The sequence below is a fragment of the Stegodyphus dumicola genome, chromosome 2, assembly GCF_044657685.1.
Source record: "Stegodyphus dumicola isolate Sdum_Otavi_A_Nest chromosome 2, ASM4465768v1".
NCBI lineage: Eukaryota > Metazoa > Arthropoda > Arachnida > Araneae > Eresidae > Stegodyphus > Stegodyphus dumicola.
Genome location: NC_140769.1, coordinates 184,872,514 through 184,889,280, shown reverse-complemented (window position 1 = coordinate 184,889,280; position 16,767 = coordinate 184,872,514). Strand labels below are relative to the sequence as shown.

General features: G+C 32.1%; 1 protein-coding gene and 1 long non-coding RNA gene across 2 annotated transcripts in view; one reads left to right on the top strand and one right to left on the bottom strand.

The window, feature by feature from the left end:
• Positions 1-16,767, bottom strand: part of LOC118190196 (E3 ubiquitin-protein ligase AMFR-like) — a 241,888-nt gene that overhangs the window by 183,491 nt on the left and 41,630 nt on the right. The window contains exon 2 of the mRNA XM_085811513.1: positions 2,006-2,098. Coding sequence (XP_085667639.1) covers positions 2,006-2,098 — 93 coding nt within the window. The remainder of the gene's footprint in view (positions 1-2,005; positions 2,099-16,767) is intronic.
• LOC146998675 (uncharacterized) lies at positions 12,223-15,841 on the top strand. Its single transcript, XR_015039346.1, has 2 exons — positions 12,223-12,688; positions 15,702-15,841. It is a non-coding gene; the product is annotated as an uncharacterized LOC146998675 (long non-coding RNA).

Here is a 16,767-nt window from a genome sequence, read left to right as displayed (position 1 = left end):
CTTCGTAGGCTCCTACACCTTCACTCCTGGTATCTACACGTCCCAGTCTCAACTGCATAATCACACGTGCCTGGACGCCAGAAGCCAAGTGTTCCCCAGCATACACATTCTGGACGTACGGTCCGATTTAACCCTCGGTACCTTTAATTTCGTTGACACTGGAGGAAGAGTACTGTGGAGACACTACTTGAACTTAAGTTAACTCGCCAACCTTTGGGAACAGTAAGAATCAACATTAAAATTATCAAAAGCCTTTTAAATAATATTTATTTTAATAAGATAGGCTACAGATAAGCCTTACAAGTGACAAAAATAAATTAATGAAACTGCATTATCTCAGGTTTGACATCCTCACTCAGACAACTAGTTTGACTGGTTAATTAATATTTTAGTAAATATTAATTTAGTTATAAAGAATATTTGACAGTAGTCTTATATGCCTACTAAAATTATATTTAATAACAGCTCCTTTTTACATACATTGTGACCTAAAATCATTTTCCTAAGTGTAACAGAATATAAATCAAAAACTTAAACATGAATATGTATAGCACAAAACTACATAAAACAAATAAAAATGAAATCATATGTGGAACCGAAATTTTAGAAAAAGTGCATACGTGCATGTTTTTATATTAATAATGACAGTGATATTTCCCAGCTTGTACGCCAATATCACAACGCTATATCATGATTTCAATATTAGTCCTTATTTAGAATTTTTTACTCCTGGTCTTCAAGACTATAGATGAATTTCGTCATACAAGAGATCTTCCATTAGCGTACCAAGAAATTTAAGGGTCTCAACAGTTCTTCCAACAGCGTTCCAAGATATTCAAATCAATAGATTCGCTGCCCCTTTATTTGCTCAGTGCTTTCAGTTTCAATCACTAGCTGATTCGCCCAATCTACACGCATGTTAACTATAGAAGAAAGTCAGATTCACACATACCACTTTAAAAACATTCTACGCACTGTTTTTTATCTCGATATTCCCAGACGATATAGATACTGCGCCGAACATGTACAAAATGTTATATAAAGTGATCATTATTCCTTCTCACACTATCGATCGTAATCGATGAATATATGTCGCACTGATAGTTTTTGCTAAATGTATAGCACATTTAGAATCAGATTTTAAGCTGAACTTTCGAATCTTGATTAAACAGAACATTTTTCTTTTAGATGCAGTCTGCAGCGGCATAAGATTTCTAGTTGCAGCTCTAAAGTTAATTATCTAATAATAATGTCTCAACTGATACAGGAATTGGGCACAGAAAACCGATCCAGAGAAATAATTTCTTCTATTACGACTCATTTGGGCTTCTTAGAAACTGTTTATATAACTTTAAAATGATCACAAAAGACAAACACAAAAAAAAATTCAGATGACATAAGATCAGTCAACTTGCTCAGTCAATGGAAATAAAAATTGAAAAAAGAAACCAGTTTTCAAACCTGAAAAGACAGCAAGCACATTAAGAGACTTAAAGGTAATGTTGCGCGGTAAGGCAATGTGTTAAACTGACGTTTAAAGTGTGTATAATACATATCCTAAGACGTAAGACAAAGATACCCTTTTAATATATTTAACCATTGGGTACACCGAGTCATTCGGTTTACAATTTCCATGCCTGCTTAGCCTAATATCAAAAGTGTGGAAAAGCTCTTATTCCACCCTAGAAAGACCTCAAGGGAAATACCTCCATTCCAAAAGCAGTCTGATGAAATTAGATTTAACAATGATAGGTCTATCTTTTGCTCATTCCAAAGAAAAAAAATACATCAGACTAATTACTTATGAAGAGGCACTGAAGACACGTGTAATTTCAAGAAGTAAATGAAACATAAAAAGTTGTGGAATATTGTTTTATATAAAATAAATAAACTGACTGATTATCAGTGCATATAATGTAATTCCATTTTCAAGACTTTTGAATACACATTAATATGCCATGCACTACAATTTTATCTGACAAATATTGATGAAAGAATCTCATACCTGTTGTTCAGACACTCGCAGATCACCAAATACTAACTTCTGAATTGTCTTTCCAATCAATATAAAACAGCAGTATGCCATATTTATCAAAGTCTGAAAACGGAAAAAAAAATAATAATTAAGAATTTGCAAAAATAAGCAAAACAAATTTAAACATAAAAATCGCTTACTAGAATACATACTTATATGTTTTAGGGTACATCCTCATATGTACTTTATTACATTTTAATTACTTCACAAAATCCTTTAAAAATTAAAAATTCCATAGTTTTAAAATATCCAACAAGTTGAGTGCATTGTTATTGTTTTATTTTATACAATTCTTCCACCAATATATGGTAGTAAATTTTGCTACCACATATTCTAAAAGTTTCCAAATAAATAGCTGAAAAGTAATGAAGCTTATTTAACTTTGGTTTAATCTACAACTGAAGAAATGGTTTGTGACTTTTTAATGGAAGTTCGGGAGAATTATGCCAGACCGCTGCCCAGTTATTATATATCTAAACGCCATGTTTACTATCGCATGCGTATTTCATGAAAAGGATTATACAGTGGTGTGCAAAACTTAAGCAACAATGTAAATTATAATCAGATAGCCTTGAAATTGCAGAAAATGGGTTCTTGCGATCAGTACAATGAACACGCAATTCAGTAGAAAGGTCATGCGTATGCAAATGTCAGGAACAAACGTCACAGGCTACGTGAGCGTACGCAAAATGCATGCGGTCGGAGCGCTCAACTCAAGACTACAATAAAAGGAAGGACGGAGACGTAATTAAAGACATTCGCTACAAGTACAGGTGAGTTCTTTCGTGAAATATGGTAAGAAGAAATCACCTGGATGACTTCACACGTGGAAAAATGATCGGAAAGCGAGAGGAGGGACGTAGTGTGACCTATATAGCTGAAGAGTTCAGAATCAGCAAAAATGTCATTTCGCGCGCTTGGAAATTTTTCCAAAACATAGATACAGCTGTTAGAAAGGTTGGTGGTGGCAGCCCCAAGAAAACAATTGCAGTATATGACCGATATATCATGCTGCAGGAGAAAAGAGCCGGAAACCAGTCAGCAAGCGCCATAGCTCAGCAACTGTGTATAGCAACGGGGAGACAAGTGTCACTGTTTACTGTGTCCAGCCACCTTCACAAAGGTGGCCTATTCGCCCGCGGTCCTGAACTCTGCATTCCTTCGAAAGTTCGCTATCGGCGCCATCGTTTAGCGTGGTGCAAGAAGCATACAAAATGGACATCTCATCAATGGAGTCGTATCCTTTTTACGGATGAGAGTCGTTTTTAGTGCCAAAAGCGATTCTGAAAGCCAGCTGATTTGAAGAGAGGTCGGGGTACGGTTTCATCCCAATAACATCACAGAAAGAGACCGTTACAGTGATCCTGGAGTTCTCGACTGAGAAGTCATTATGCTGAACGGGTGGACAGAGCTTCACGTTTTCGACAGAAGTTCTGTAACCGAAGATCGCTATTGTCAGGAGGTGATCCTTTCCATGTGCGTCTGTTCCGAGGTGCCATTGGAGCAGACTTCGTTTTTATGGATGACAATGCACGGCCACAACGGACAGAAGCTACTGGAAAGTGAAGATATCACTCGAATGGATTGGCCAGCATACTACCCTAATTTAAATCCCGTGGAAGATGTGTGGGATGCTTTGGGAAGACGCCTTGCGGCACGATTATATCCTCCGGGGAACATCCAACAACTGAAACAGATGCTGATTGACGAATGGGCACTCTTACCTCAAGATCTGTTGGACAATCTGGTACTGTGTATGGAGAGACGGTGCGAAGCAACCATTGTAGTCAGAGAAGGGCATATCCCATACTAAGGAACATCTGCTTGTTGTTCTTCCTCTTGTACAGACAATCATGTCTAACGATTCTATGAGTTAATAAAGTCTATTTTTGTTTGATTCCATAATGTATGCATTGTAGTCATTTTTACTCAACTACGCTTTCGTCATCGTTTAAATACAAAATGTTGTCTCTCATTTCTGAATTTCATGTCTTTCAAATGATTTTTCGTGGAGTTATGGAAAAAAAAAAAACACCTGTTGCTTAAGTTTTGCCCACCAGTTATGCAAAGCCTTGAGCGGACGAAAGCTACCTGTCCGCTCAAGGCTCTTCAAAGAGATTAAACGCGAGAATCTCTTACTCCCTTTTCATACAATCTTTAGAAAACTTTTGGCTCGACAGATTTTAAGGGTTTCCCATGATGCAAAGACACTACAGTTACAAATGTTAATCTGGGATTTGAACTCATACCCAGATGCGAGAGAATCTATCAATCTGCGTTGACCACAATACCATCTGCGATTGTCCACACATTTCACGGGAAACAAAATATCTTATGAAACCTTTGCCTACTTATGCATATACAATTTAAACTTTTCAGTTTTTTAATTCAGTGATTTTTAAAACGAATAGCTGAAAAAAAAAATCTGATGTGTACACCACATGACTTCCTTGTAAGGAATATTAAATTATACGCATTTTTTTCCTTGAATTTCATTTAAATTGAGTGGATTGATCTAAATCTACTTCGTCGACAGCGCATAAACCACAACAGAATAAATGCACTCTTTAAAATTCACTATATTTGTTTACTATAAACGGCACTCTGAACGCACAAAATTTATATCCTTTGAAGAATTATCGTTGCCACATGTCCTATTCAAATACTATAATAAAGCTAAAACGATGTATGAAAAAATTTAAGCAAACAAAACAGAAAAGAAATAGTTTTTCACAGACGATTTAGTATTTCTCATTCAATTAATTCAGTTCTCACTTCGCGACAAGGCAAAAATACATAAAAACTGAAAATATCTATATTAAAAATTACGAAGTAAATCTTAAACACTTATTTCCTCGAAAAAATTCCAGGAAGTATTAAGCATGATTTAAGTCACAATAATAAATTAAGGCGTTATCTTTGTTGTTGCGAAGCTTAGTCTCTCTAGATTGGCTACAATTCTGCTGTTTCAAATGTAAACAAATATGTCCGCCATGTTATTTAAAACTTAACCGCACTTAAACAGCTTTTAAATTGTTGATAATTGTACAAATGTTGGTTCCAGAATTACGAAAGGCATAAAAACCTTAACCGGAAGATAAGAACAACACAATTCAATCATTTTTAAAGCAAAAAATGTACAATTTACAAACATATAAGAGTAAAGAAACTGAGATCACTGAGCCGGGTAACAGAGTGGATATATATATAAAAATATATTTATATACGTTTGGGACGCCCGATTGCAATCAAAATACGAAGTGCACATCTACATGTTATAGCAGTCTTATATACAAAATATCAATGTTCTGAGGCTACTCGTTTTTGAGTTATGTGAGATACGTACGTACGTACATACGTTCGTACAGACGCCACGAAAAATTCTCTTGAGAATTAATTTTAAAGCAGTTTTTATAATTTTTTTGGAGGAAAAGAGTATTTTATTCTGTCCTTACGAACAGATATCACGCAAAAACATCGTTAAATTGCATTCGATAGCGGTCAAAATGGATATTTTCGTTGAAATATGTTGCCTGAAACTTTTCGCGATTACAATATTTCCTTTTTACTTCATACAAGAAAGTAAAAAGAGAAGGGATCTTATTTCGAACGAAAAGTATTTGAATCTGTTCTTCACGGTTGTTTTTAACTTTAATTTGACGGTATTTATAAAGATTTCATTAAAGTATACGAAAAGAAAATTTTCGAGATATATTAGTTAAATGTAATAAAAAGAAAAAAATAATTTTCTTAGCTAAAATAACGCTTTTCATCATATAAATAAAATAAAATCGTTCGGTTGCTATAATAACGGCGGATTTTAAAACAAATTTCAGAGAACTAAATGCAATCACTCTTATATATGTCAATTTTATACTTTCACTTCTATTATTTTTTCAGATCCTTTTGTATATTCTAATACAATTAATTCTTACATAGGCGACGTATGTTTTAATTTTCAGGCACAGATTAATAGAGTAATTGTCGCAATGGGTGGGATCGCTTAAATCATAATCTAACTTTGCAAATAATTATATGTGCATATTTTACTTAAAGTTTTAAAGCCTAGGGCTTAAAAAAACGCTCATTTCAAACAAAAATATGTAATAAAGAATACATGAATATAAAAAATTATTAAAAGTGAAGAGCTCCATAAAACGAAGTTATTCCAATGCCGGTGATTTCATAAAATTTAATACACTCGTCTAACTCAATTCATAAAGTGCAAAATAGAAGAACAATGAATATCAAACGATGCTCTTCGCTTTATCTATGAGAATGGGGTTTGGTAAAGCTCGATGATTTGAAGCTCGGTTAAGCTCGAGCTCGAACTTGATTGTTTTTTCGAGCTTTCGATCATTTGAAGTTGACATACTTACATTATCAAAAGACTTATAATGGACTTATAATTAAAATAATATTTTTTAGAAATTTAAAAGAAACTTTTTCTTTACTTATACATTTATTTATCCATTTATATTAATGAAAAAATATTTTAAAAACACCAGTGCATGTCGTGATTTATCTGATAGCTTCGACCTAATTTTGGTGCAAAAATTGTTGGCCACGGAAAATGCCCTCTCAGAATCAATCCAAGTTGGTTTGATACTGTAAATAGCTTCAAGTAACCACTTTAAATTTACAGTCAATTCACCATTACTTTTTGACAAATTCTTGACTTAATTTTTTAAAGCGGTCACCTTCCGGTAGTTTGTTGGTTGGAGCTTCTTTAGTACTCTAAGTTGTTCTTCAAGGAGAAGCACCAACTTTGGTAGTTGTTTTCTGCTTAAGTGTTTGATTTTTCATTTGATGAATTTGGTGATGGAAATAAACGCTTCATCAAAGCAGCTGCTAGTTCTATAAAAGCTTTTGATGGCGTTTTATTTAAGTTGTTTAGTGAATTCATCAAATCTATGATGTTTTTGTTCATCCTGCTATTGATGTAAAAATCGATATTTTCAGAATGAGAACTACTTATTTGAGATTCTTGTTCAGTTAACTTCTCTGGCATAACGTTGATAGAAATATATGCTGTTCGTAAAGTGGCTTGTTTTTCCACCCATAGCGTTAACTGCCACTTCAATTGGTTTTAACGCCAAGACTATAGATTTTGTTAATTCCAGGTTTAAATTTGTTAAAAGACGTTCAGATCCAAGTTCAATGAGTACACCCTTTGTAACGTCATACAATTTTACAAATGTTTCAAGCATTTTCTGCACTGAATTCAATCTGGTTTTACAATCTAGAGCGAGTTGTTGCTCTATCTGTAATTTTTCTCTACAATTAGACTTGAAGAAATCTGAACGCACAACAGAATTTTTGAAAAAAATTACAACTTGTCTCACAATATTTATGTTTTCCTTGAACGATTCATTCTGTAATTCAGTTTCATTAATGCTCAAACCATTATCAACATCATCAGACTCTCCTGAACTTTCGTCTATACTTTTTTCTGTCCCTGATATTTCTTTATAAAAAGTTTTTGCAACAGCCAAATGCAAGGCATGTGCAAGTGTGTCCGCCGATAACATCGCGGACGAAAACGTCGCGGAGAAAACAACGCAAGGCGAAAACGTTGTGCTACAAAACATCGTGGGAGAAAACATCGTGGTACAAAACAACGTAGTCGAAAATAAAGCGGTTCAAAAACTTTGCAGTTTACAAACATTGTCGTCGAAAATATCGTGGTAAAAAATAAAGTATCTACAAATCATCGCATCACGATAACGCAGACAAGCATTTTCCATACATGCTTTAATAACTGTAAATGAATATTCCCATAATGATTTGTGAGCGCAAAATGTAAAGAAGGATACTTTTTACTTTCACATTTTTTATTAACTAATAAATTTTTGCTGGAAAAGTAAGAAGGAAACATAAGCATAGAAAATTAAATGCAACTTATAGCTTACACTTTTCATGAAAAATTACCAGTAAACACTTTATAAAAAATGATTTATTAATGGCCTCTGTTAGTTAACTATGTCGGTTTAAAATTCTATTAATTGCTATATGTAGCATTAATTTGCTATGCTTCAGTTTCCTTCTTACTTTTTCAGAAAAAATTTATTAGTTAATAAAAAAATGTGAAAGTAAAAATTATCCTTCTTTCCATCTTGCGCTAAAAAATCATTATGGGAATATCCATTTACAGTTATTAACGCATGTTTGCGAAAAGCATGTCTGCGATGTTATCGTCATGCGATGATTTGTAGATACTTTATTTTTTTACCACGATATTTTCGACGACGATGTTTTGTACCACGATGTTTTCTCCCCCATAGCACAAAACATCCTCAGGATGTCCTATTTAAGTCGCAATATCCCGGGACATACTTAGGATGTCCTAAGGATGTTGATTCTCAGATGTCCTGAGAAGATCGTAATTTAACATCCTGAGGATGTCTTATTTAAGTCGCTATGTCCCGGGATATGACAGGATGTCCTGAAGATGTTGATTCTCAGATGTCCTGAGGAGTTCACCAATTTCACATCCTGAGGACATTATTCTGCATTGTCCGGAGGACTTTCGTTGTCAAACATTTTGAGGATATTTGTTCTCAAATTTACCAGTTTTAATTTTTTGACATTGCACATCTGAAACTTGCATATTATTTTATTTTTCATATGTATTTTACTAAGTTGTTTCTAAATGCTGTACATTAAACACCCATGCAGCCAGCCCGTTCGCGGGATTCGAACCTCGGATCGCACTACCAGGGTTCAGCGACTTTATCGCTCGGCCGCTGGTGGGCCGAAGACACGCTAGGAAAGCGGGAGAAATACCTTATATTACTTCTCTTTTTAAAGGCCGCCTTTTTTTTTAAGGGGATCCAATCACTAAATCCTGGGTGTGGATATACCTCATCCAACACCTTTTTAGTTCGGGCGCCACTGTAGAAACATTAGGATTTTTTTGGGAAGCCGTAGAGATGAAAAATTAGCAACCGCCTTCGCCGTGAATAGAACCACGGACCTCTGAAATACCGGCCCAGCGTGCAGAACTATTACACCACGAAGGCACGCTAGGAAAGCGGGAGAAATACCTCATAAGGAAAGTTTTTTTCCTCTAATTACAGGACAGAAAATGTTTTTCAATCGCGCGATCTGTTATTGATATTGAATTACAGTCGTGCGATAATTTCGCAGTAAAGATACATCTCCGATGACTATCCAAGATTCTAGAAACTTTGGTCTTATATAGAGATGGTCGTCTTATAGAAATAATGCTTAATATCAATATTTACTTATAATCTCAAAACTATTGGTCACTTTCAGAAGTGGTCGTTTGAGAGGCGATATTCTATATATTTATTTACTGATACTCTCAGATTCCAAAATTTGTTTATATTCTCAGAAATATTGGATGGAAGGTGGTCGTCCCATACATGCAAAATTTTAAATTTCATTAAAAATGAATTCGGCATTATTTAACTATTTCCCTATTAATTAATTAATTAGATAAAGAAAAAATTAGGAAATAGTACTGTTTATTACGGAATAATGTAGGAAGTTCTACAGAACTATATTTTTTCGCGTCATTGCACATTGTATCCGGCAAACTACTAGTTCCTCGTATTCTTCCGCAAATCCGTAAACATCTGTCTGATTTGAAACGAAATCCAAAATGGCTGCGCCATGAGGTTAACTTGTATGGATATTTTTAGTTGCGTGAAAGGTAAGTTCAGTTGCAATTCTTGTATGTTTACGTTTTTTGCTTTTCGAATTTATGTCATTTTGACAGTTAAATGTTTCACAGCTTTATGAATTGTTACCATTCTGTCGTGAATTACGTGTATCTCAATGGCTGGCTGTCTTTTCAAATATCTAATTTGCCCTGCTATCCAAATGTTTATGACTGAATTTTTTTTAGTCTAGTTTATGCATTCAGTTTCAAAATAATATGTGTGATCAGATTGGTTATTATTTTATTGCAGCAATAAATTTATGTTAAATAGTTTGAACAATTGTATAAAAATAAGAGTTTGCATTGTTTTGTCCAAAATATGTATGGTTGAAACATTATCTTAATCTAGTTTGTAATTCAAGTTTTTTTGGGGGGTACTGTTCTGTTATTGGGACCAGAATCGGAAATGTATGAACCTGTGTTCGTAAGTATGTGCATAGATGTGTATATGTAGACACACAAACATACAAATATACAAGCATACATAAATACAATTCTGAACCCGGTCCTGATAACAGAACAGTACCATCTTTTTTGAATATTTTATAAAAGGATTAAGCATTTTTCAAACTGCATATCATTTTAAGATTCGACTTGCAGGAAGACAAAATATGGTCATTCAATCAAATGCTTACGATTGCTTTTAACATTTTCTCATAAATATTGTTTGCATTTTTATTGTATTTTAGATACTTTAGTTATGTAAAGTGAACATGAGAATATTAGGAAAGCTGAAGAATATGAATAGCTACCATAATACATGTATTTTTTCATCGAGCCCATTGTTTTAGAAACCAATGCACCATTATTATATGCTGGCTTATTTTATAGTTATATGCAGTTTAATTTTATGTTCATGTTACTGTAGTATTGTCATTATAATAAAAGTATTGATAATTTTTGTTGAATCTTGCAAGTTGCCTAACATTCAGAATTATTACTACCGAATTTTACTGATAGGTTTTTTCGAGTTGACATAATCTGTCTGATAAATAAAATAAACTGGTGTTTAAATTATATGCATTTCTCTTAATGTTTCATTGAAAGTGAGATGGAAATATAAATGCTATCCAGAAAAGTGAATTCTTTTTGCCTGAAATAACAAACTGTACTAAATGATTAATGTTTATATCATTTTAAAAATGTCAATATTAAAGTTTCTCCCCCTTCTCTTCCTTGATTTTGAAATAATTTATAATAATATATGCATAAGTGTAATTAATGTAAAGTGTCATTCAATAATATAATTTATTTTTACTGATATTTTTATATTTCTTATCTGGGTTTTCTTTTGGTGTTAGAAGGAGGAAAAGACTAATGTTTTAATTAAGGAAATAATTAAAACATTACAGTCTTTTAAATAACACAGTTACAGTAATGTTTATTGAAGCAATCAGTACTGCTTCAGTATTGCCAGTGGTTGAATAATGTTAAAATGCATTGTTCATAAGGAAATTTGCTTATCTTTGTGTTATAGATTTTATTTTGACACAAGCTGAAATTTGAATTATTGGAAGCACTTTGAAAACCCGAATTATTTCCTGAATCATTAATCAGGCCAATATATAACATACAAATTTTCATACAAAATTATTTCTTTGGGCATATTATAAAGAGCTCATTTAATTTTATTATTTGTACAAATTTTTAGACAAAAGTAGCATGTAACAGTTAAAGATTTATTGAAGCTTACTTGTTACTTGTGGTAACAAAGAAGTGTGAAAGATATTGCCACATTAGCGAACATGACGATCATTGATGCTTAGTTTAGTAATTTAATAATATATTGAGAAATGCTGGGAACTTTCAGAAGTAGACATTTCGGAAATGATGGGCTTGATAAGAAATTTACATGGTTTTATTATTTATTCTTTAGTTAAGAATGGATTTTAGATGTTCATGTGAAAGAATTCTGTTTAATTATATGTGAAAAATTGTTAAAGTTTGGCATTTAAAAAAATGAATTTATGCAATTATCTTTTTATTATACATATATTACTATATGTTTCTAATGCACTATGTAAATGTCAGTGCTAAACAATTGAGATACTTGTCAGGGCAATCTTTTCTTATACATGAAAAATTCTGATACTTTCTTATTATCTGCCCTCACAGCTTCAACTTATGCTAAAACAGCAAGAGTATGCACGCGATAATAGCAAACTATGAATATGCATACCACACACATGTATTTACATGCTTTATATTTAATCTTTATTTCTGAATAGTATTCCATTGGATGAAAAATATGTGAATATTGACCCAATGTATATATTTTTGTGTTTGTGCATCCTAAAATTTCTTGTTTCTTATAAAGTGCTTATTTGAATTACTACTTGTGAACAGAGCAGTAGATATGAACCATAAAAAAATGCACTATGTAAATGTCAGTGCTAAACAATTGAGATACTTGTCAGGGCAATCTTTTCTTATACATGAAAAATTCTGATACTTTCTTATTATCTGCCCTCACAGCTTCAACTTATGCTAAAACAGCAAGAGTATGCACGCGATAATAGCAAACTATGAATATGCATACCACACACATGTATTTACATGCTTTATATTTAATCTTTATTTCTGAATAGTATTCCATTGGATGAAAAATATGTGAATATTGACCCAATGTATATATTTTTGTGTTTGTGCATCCTAAAATTTCTTGTTTCTTATAAAGTGCTTATTTGAATTACTACTTGTGAACAGAGCAGTAGATATGAACCATAAACTAACCATTTTGCCAATTTTCACAGCTTTGCAGATAGTCAGAAAGCACCAAAATTTGTAATAATGTTAAATTTAAATGATGTTCTATACTTTTGTGTTAATTTTTCTATTCTATTAATTCTATTACTGTGTTATCAAACATTCTGCAGGAATTTCAACTGGTTAAGATGTTATTACCATGTGGAGAAGAATTTGGTTTTCAAGCTAGAAAAAATTGCAGCTGAAGGATTTTGTAGAAGGTCAGTCAAACTGGTTTTAGTTAATTATAATTTAATTTTGGGTGAAGAATTCTCAAATTTATTTATCATAAGTATCTAAAGGTCTTCTAAATTAAATTCTGCTTGTTTTTGAAATTTTTCATGACATTCATTCTTTGATTATTATTATTATTATTTTTAATTTACTAACTTATATCCGGGCACATAATGTTGCATTTAATGCCATACCTTAAATATTGTAAAATGTTAAAATAATACATTTCACTTAGAAATGTGGTTGTGACAGTAAATTTTCTGTTACATTTAATCATATCTATAAACATTGGTATACATCATTTTTCAATAATCTGTATATTATTTTGTGCATTTCTTTTACATCCAAGATCTGGCATATGACTTGCTTTTCAAACTGATAACATGGTGTAATAATCTAATCTAATGGTTAAAGTTTACTATGGAATGGCCAAATTTAATAAATTCTTCTTTGATAGAAATTTATTCATGTGTTCAGTGTGTCTCATCTCTTTAAATTGCTAAAGTAAATTTTATGTACTTGCATTTAGGAATTTTGACTGTATCAGAGTAATTTTGTTTCAGTTATTATAACATGCAAGGGAAAAAATTCATTCATAGCTCCGTATTTAAAATTAGCTAATTAAAGTCCTTAATAAAGAGGGACGTTTTGTTGTTTTTAATGTCGATAGAGTTTAGTTCAAAAATATGCCACATTAAGGGTTACTTTTTAACCTAATTTAAAATTTTCATTACTTTAACATGTCCAATAATTGTTATTTTAACTCCGATATTGTAATAATATCAAAATTCCTTACTTTTTGATAGGTAATCCAAATGTAAAACAAGAAAAGAAAAAATTAAAATCTAGAAGTATATTTATTTCATACCTCTAACAAATAAAAACAACACAAGCACTTTTTACTGTCTATCTGCATAGTGTAGCATGTCCCGTAAGATTGAGATTTGTATGGTCAAATCCATGTTTCAGTTAAAGGAAAATGCATGCACAGTCTTCTGATTTTCCCTTCGATTACGGATTCTGTATATACTAACATAAGAAATATATTAGTTAATGCAGTGTTATACATCAATATTTATAGACAATTATTGTGGCTATGTTTATTATAATTTTGTTCACTGTAATGGCTGGAGTGCCTAAACCATCATGCTGTGTAAACAAAACTCAAATCTTCATCTCTGCATACTGCTCCACTAGTGTTTAAACCACTGAAATGGTGATTATGGTAGAACATCTTTGGTAAAAATTTACTCTACTGTAACCCTTGGCGAATCGTTTCTTTTTTTTTTTTTTTATATCAAGATCGTCACCTGAGAGGATCGGCACCAATTTCAAGGTGGCCGCTACACAAAACCAAAATAAGAAGTCAAAGACATACACAAACTCTGTGTCCATGTACACATCGACCTATTAAAACAGAGAACTGGGTATTGTGCACTGCCTTAACTTTGTCCATGTACACATTGATCTATTTTCACTTTAAGAAAATCAGAAAGTTAAAAATATCATAGTTACCAGAAAAAATTCGCCACTGTCTTAACACACAGACAACCAAAAATACACAAACAGAGAGGAATAAGTTACCAAAAATACATATTTCCTAACATAAAAACATTAAACAACAAATCTTCTAACAAAAATTAACACACAGAGACAAAAAAATAAATGAAACGTCATTTTTTTAACATACCTTTTTTTTCACATGCATATGTTTAGGCTTCCCACCACCATCCTCCAGGTAAGCAATTCAATTAAATTTTTCGTCTCTTAGTCACCTCAGACATACTCAAACGATGGTACCCACACCAAAATAATAAATAGCATGTTCAAAATACAAGACCATACCACTTCCGTGCAACCAAACACAGCAATTGAAAAGAATGGTAAGAACCAAAAACCTGAGACCGTACAAAAGGTTTACTATTAAAAAAAGTAGCCCGAAACTAAATTTATCACAGCACGTTGGCAATATTTGCAGAAATAACTCCTTTTTATTAACAAAAAAAAAGTTTTTTTTTTTTTTTTTTTTTATCCCAAAAGGCTACTTTTGCCAACATTATCAACATTAGGGTTACCGAAAAACTTATTTGACGCAATGGGCTTCCACATTTCACAAACAACCAATACCACTTTGCGATTTTTTTTCAGACAGAAACAAAGGTGTACCATACAGTAAAGATTAGCCACATCTTCATTTACTACCGTTACAAGTACTTCTTTGGTAAATTTCTGCGGTTAAATTCAAAAGTTTAAAATTGCATTAACATGATCAGATTCAGAGTCATAGCTAGGGTTTTCAGCGCTCAGGGACAACTGAAGATTTCGTGCCCCCTACTGCTTGCCAAGGATGGAAAACATTTAATTCTAAAATGTTCTAACATCAGTTTGGCGCCCCTTGGATTCTGCACCCGGGGACAGATGCCACCCCTTCCCCCCTCTAGCTACGCCCCTGATCAGATTTTATTTTCTGCACGTAGCTAACAATTACTTATGTGTTGTCAGATAAATGTTACCAGATGCAGTTAATTATTTTTTACTTGCCAATCTCATGAGACAAGTTTTTTTTGCTCCTGCAAGACTTTACTTTGTGTTGCAAAATAAATTCATTCTCACTCTTTTTGGACTTGCCTACACATTAATTTTAAAATAGTTTTATGAATAGGTAAGATGTGATTATCATAATTTTGTTTCTCTCTTTATCTTGGCAACTTTATATGTTGATTCAGTATCCAGGTTACCTACCAGTGGCTGATTGATAAAACTGCTCATATGTTCAGCTGGTGGTTTGAGTTTATTTTCTGACATAAAAAATTTTAAAAGGCATCCCCCATGTTTATTTTACTATAATCGAAAAATCAAATAATTGCTACTCTGTTTATAGGTACTAAATGTTAAAATATTTTAAATGCTTCCTTTAATTTGCGTTCTAATAGTCATTTGTTTAAATTTAATTATGAATTATATTCACATATAGTAATTGTGTGTGTTTTTTTATTTTAGGTGCTGTGAAAGGCAATGACAGAGATCCAATTTATCAAGAGTTCTTATATACATAAGAATACATGGATATAAGATTGTTTTTCATGAATTCAAATAAAATGTGATAAATTGGATTAATAAAAATTATTTTGAATTTTGAACAGTGTTTTTCCTCTGTTAATCTTAATATAGTGCTATAAATTTCAGAATGTGTTTATTTTTCATCCAAATAAATAGCTTTACAAAAATTTGTCATATTAATAGATATTGCATAATTTAGCATTATTATAAATATTTATTATAGCAGATTTAGCTGAACTACTTTTTTAGTCTCTTTGCAGCTGAAGTCACAAAGGTAAGTGGTTAGATATTTTTCTGTATTTCCCATTAAGTAATTTTATCTGGTAAATTACCATTACTTATATACTAAAGGTGAAAGAATAAGCTTTCCTTGAAGATACAAAAATTTGCAGATATTTCAAAAAATTGGTATACGTAAAAAAGTTCTTAAATTGCCACATATGCGAAACTGAAAATGTTATATATGAAATAGTTCAGAAATATAAATATTTTCACTATTTTTTAACTATAATTCACTGCATTTGTTATATATAATCACAGTTTAAGGTAGCAGTGCTTTTCTCACTGTGATTTCTCATGTATTTTGATTCATAAATACATGTACATAAATCCACGTATTTTGATTTCTCTTTTGAGACCGAATAAAAAATGAACTAAACATTCTCGTTGACATTGAGAGTTGAATAAAAGCTCACCTCAAAATAAAATGAATTAATAAATTTATGGAAAATTTTACATTGCATATATTGAGCAGAAAGAGTAAACTGAATATACTTAATGGAATTAATAATTGGTAGAGTTGATAGCAGAATAAAATGCCTTAATTGCATGGTAAACAGTAGATCTTTTGAAGTTTTTCTATGTTGCGTAAAATGCGGATTTAAATTTTTGATATTGATTGTCATATAAATGGCAATTACTGTTTTATTTTGCTCTGAAATGAATAATTAGTAATAAAATTCTGGATGAGACAACCTTTAACATGCGCTACAATTTACAAAGTTTA